A 3,537-nucleotide genomic window follows, 5' to 3' on the forward strand; every position below is an offset into this window, starting at 1 on the left:
AAAAAAAGAATGGGTTCAAACATAAGCAACCATCAACTTAATATAGACTACTATATGCAGAAGATGTTATACACAGACCTAATGGAAACCACAAATCAAAAGCCAGTAACAGATACCCAAAAAATAAAGAGAAAGGAATCTAAGTATATCACTAAAGAAAACCAACTTATGGTGAAAGAAGAGAGCAAGGGAAGAAAGGAACAGAAAAGATCTACAAAACAACCACAAAGCAACAAATGGCAATGAAAATACTTATTAATAATTAATTTGAAAGTAAATGGGATAAATGCTCCAATCAAAAGACATAGAGTGGGCCGCCGCCGCCGCTGTCGAGGCCGCCGCCGCCGCCGCCGCCGTCGCCGCCGCGCAGAGCCGGAGCAGGAGCCACGGCCGAGAAAAGGGAGGAGGTGGAGGAGGAGGTGGAGGAGGCGCCGGACCGGGGGGATTGCCGGTATTTAAACAGACCACATCATGCGTGAGTACAAGCTAGTGGTCCTTGGTTCAGGAGGCGTGGGGAAGTCCGCTCTGACAGTTCAGTTTGTTCAGGGAATTTTTGTTGAAAAATATGACCCAACGATAGAAGATTCCTACAGAAAGCAAGTTGAAGTAGATTGCCAACAGTGTATGCTCGAAATCCTGGACACAGCGGGAACAGAGCAATTTACAGCGATGAGGGATTTGTATATGAAGAATGGCCAAGGGTTTGCACTAGTATATTCTATTACAGCTCAGTCCACGTTTAATGACTTACAGGACCTGAGGGAACAGATTTTACGGGTTAAGGACACAGAAGATGTTCCAATGATTTTGGTTGGCAATAAATGTGACCTGGAAGATGAGCGAGTAGTTGGCAAAGAACAGGGTCAGAATTTAGCAAGACAGTGGTGTAACTGTGCCTTTTTAGAATCTTCTGCAAAGTCAAAGATCAACGTTAATGAGATATTTTATGACCTGGTCAGACAGATAAATAGAAAAACACCAGTGGAAAAGAAGAAGCCTAAAAAGAAATCATGCCTTCTGCTTTAGACCCACAGTGAGCAGCAGCTCTGAGCCAGATTACAGGAATGAAGAACTGTTGCCTAATTGGGAAGTGCCAGCATTCCAGACTTCAAAAATTAAATCTGAAGAGGCTTCTCCTGTTTTATATATTATGTGAAGAATTTAAATCTTATATTGGTTTGCACAGATTCCCTGGAGAAAAAAAAAAATTGCTCTGTGTATATCTCTTGGAAAATAAGACAATAGTATTTCTCCTTTGCAATAGCAGTTATAACAGATGTGAAAATAAATATACTTGACTCTAATATGATTATACAAAAGAGCATGGATGCATTTCAAATGTTAGATATTGCTACTATAATCAGATGATTTCATATTGACCTTTTTATCATGATTCCTCCCTGTCAAGAACTAAAAGTTGAACCATTATACTTTATATCTGTAATGATATAGATTATGAAATTTCCCCTCAAACTCATTGCAGCAGATAACTTTTTGAGTCATTGACTTCATTTTATATTTAAAAATTATGAAATATCATTCTGTCATTATATTCTAATTAAAATTGTGCATAATGCTTTGGAAAAATGGGTCTTTTGTAGGAAAAAAACTGGGATAACTGATTTCTATGGCTTTCAAAGCTAAAATATATAATATACTAAACCAACTCTAATATTGCTTCTTGTGTTTTACTGTCAGATTAAATTACAGCTTTTTTGGATGATTAAATTTTAGTACATTTTCAAAAAAAAAAAAAAAAAGACATAGAGTGATCAAGTGGATGAAAAAACAAGACCCATCTATATACTGCCTACCAGAGACTATTTCAGATGAAAAGAAACATGCAGATTGAAAGTGAGGGGATGGAGAAACAAAAGTGAAGGGATGGGGAAAAAATTATCATGAAAATGACTGTGAAAAGAAAGCCAGGGTAGCATTACTTATATCAGACAGAAGGCAGATGCTCAGCTCAACTGACTGAGCCACTCAGGCACCCAGACAAAATAAACTTTAAAACAGACTGTAAGAAAAGACAAAGAAGGGCACTATACGATCATTAAGGGAAAAATACAAGTTATAACAATTGTAAATATTTATGCACCCAACACAGGAGCACCCAAATACATAAGACAATAACAAATATAAAGGAACTAATCCATAGTAATATGAAAACAGTAATGGACTTTAACATCCCCCTTACATCAATGGACAGATCATCTAAGCAGAAAATCAACAAGGAGATAATAGCTTTGAATAACACGCTGGACCAGATTATTTAATGCATTTATTCAGAACATTCCATCTTAAAAGAGTAGAATACACATTCTTTTCAAGTGCATGCCGAACATTCTCCAGAATAGAGCACATATTAGGTAACAAAACAAGTCCCAACAAATTAAAAAGATGGAAGTTATACCATGAATCTTTTGTGACCACAAAACAAGGAAAGTAGAAATCAACCACAAGAAAAAATCTGGAAAGAGCAAACATATATGGAGGTTAATTAATATGCCACCGAACAATGAATGAGTCAACAAAATATCAAAAAAGAAATAAAAAACAAAAATGGAGAAAAATGAAAATAAAACTGCAATGGTCCAAAACTTTTTGGATGCAGCAAAAGAGGTTCTAAGAGAGAACTTTATAACAATGCAGGCATACAGCAAGAAGCAAGAAAAATCTCAAATAAGTAACCTAAGCCTTACTCCTAAAGGAGCTATTAGAAGTGGAACAAACACAGCCCCAAACAGCAGAAGAAAAGGAATAATAAAGATTAGTGCAGAGATAAATAATATGGAAACTAAAAAACAAACAAAAAAACAAAAAACAAACAAAAAAAGCCCCACAATAGAATAGAACAATGAAACCAGGAGCTGGTTCTTTTAAAAAAAAATAATAAAATTGATAAGCCTCTAGCCAGATTCATCAAAAAAAAAAAAAAAAAAAAAACAGAGAGAGGAGTCAAATAAACAAAATCAGAAATGAAAGAGAAAAAATAGCAACTGACACTTTAGAAATACAAAGAAACATAAGAGAATATTATGAAAAATTATGTGCCAATAAACTGGACAACCTAGAAAAAATGGATAAGTTCCTATAAATTCCTATAAATACCTACCAAAACTGAATCAGGAAGAAATAAAAAATTTGAACAGATACATTACCAGCAAAGTATTGAATCAGTAATCAAAGAACTCCCAACAAACAAAAGCCCAGGGCCAGATGGCTTCACAGGTGAATTCTATCAAACATTTAAAGAAGAGTTAATATCTATTCTTCTCAAACTTTTCCAAAAAATAGAAGGGGAAGGAAAACTTCCATATTTATTCTATGAGGTCAGCATTATTCTGATACCAAAACCAGATAAAGACACAACAAAAAGGAAAACTACAGGATACCCTTAATGAACATAGATGCAAAAATTCTCAACAAAATATTAGGAAACTGAATCCAACAATACATTTTTAAAAATTCAATACAATAAAGTGAGATTTATTCCCAGGATGCAAGCGTGGTTCAATATTCACAAATCATTCA

At 34.9% G+C, this 3,537-nt stretch overlaps 1 protein-coding gene across 1 annotated transcript; it reads left to right on the forward strand.

The window, feature by feature from the left end:
- The first annotated feature begins 337 nt into the window (after positions 1–337).
- LOC118010439 (ras-related protein Rap-1A) lies at positions 338–1,672 on the forward strand. Its single transcript, XM_035004820.1, has one exon. It carries the CDS (start codon positions 472–474, stop codon positions 1,024–1,026), a length of 555 nt encoding a protein of 184 aa, XP_034860711.1. The 5' UTR covers positions 338–471; the 3' UTR covers positions 1,027–1,672.
- Positions 1,673–3,537: the final 1,865 nt, after the last annotated feature.

This window comes from Mirounga leonina, unplaced genomic scaffold (assembly GCF_011800145.1).
Source record: "Mirounga leonina isolate KUSES-001 unplaced genomic scaffold, KU_Mleo_1.0 Mir_101097, whole genome shotgun sequence".
NCBI classification, from domain to species: Eukaryota; Metazoa; Chordata; class Mammalia; order Carnivora; family Phocidae; genus Mirounga; species Mirounga leonina.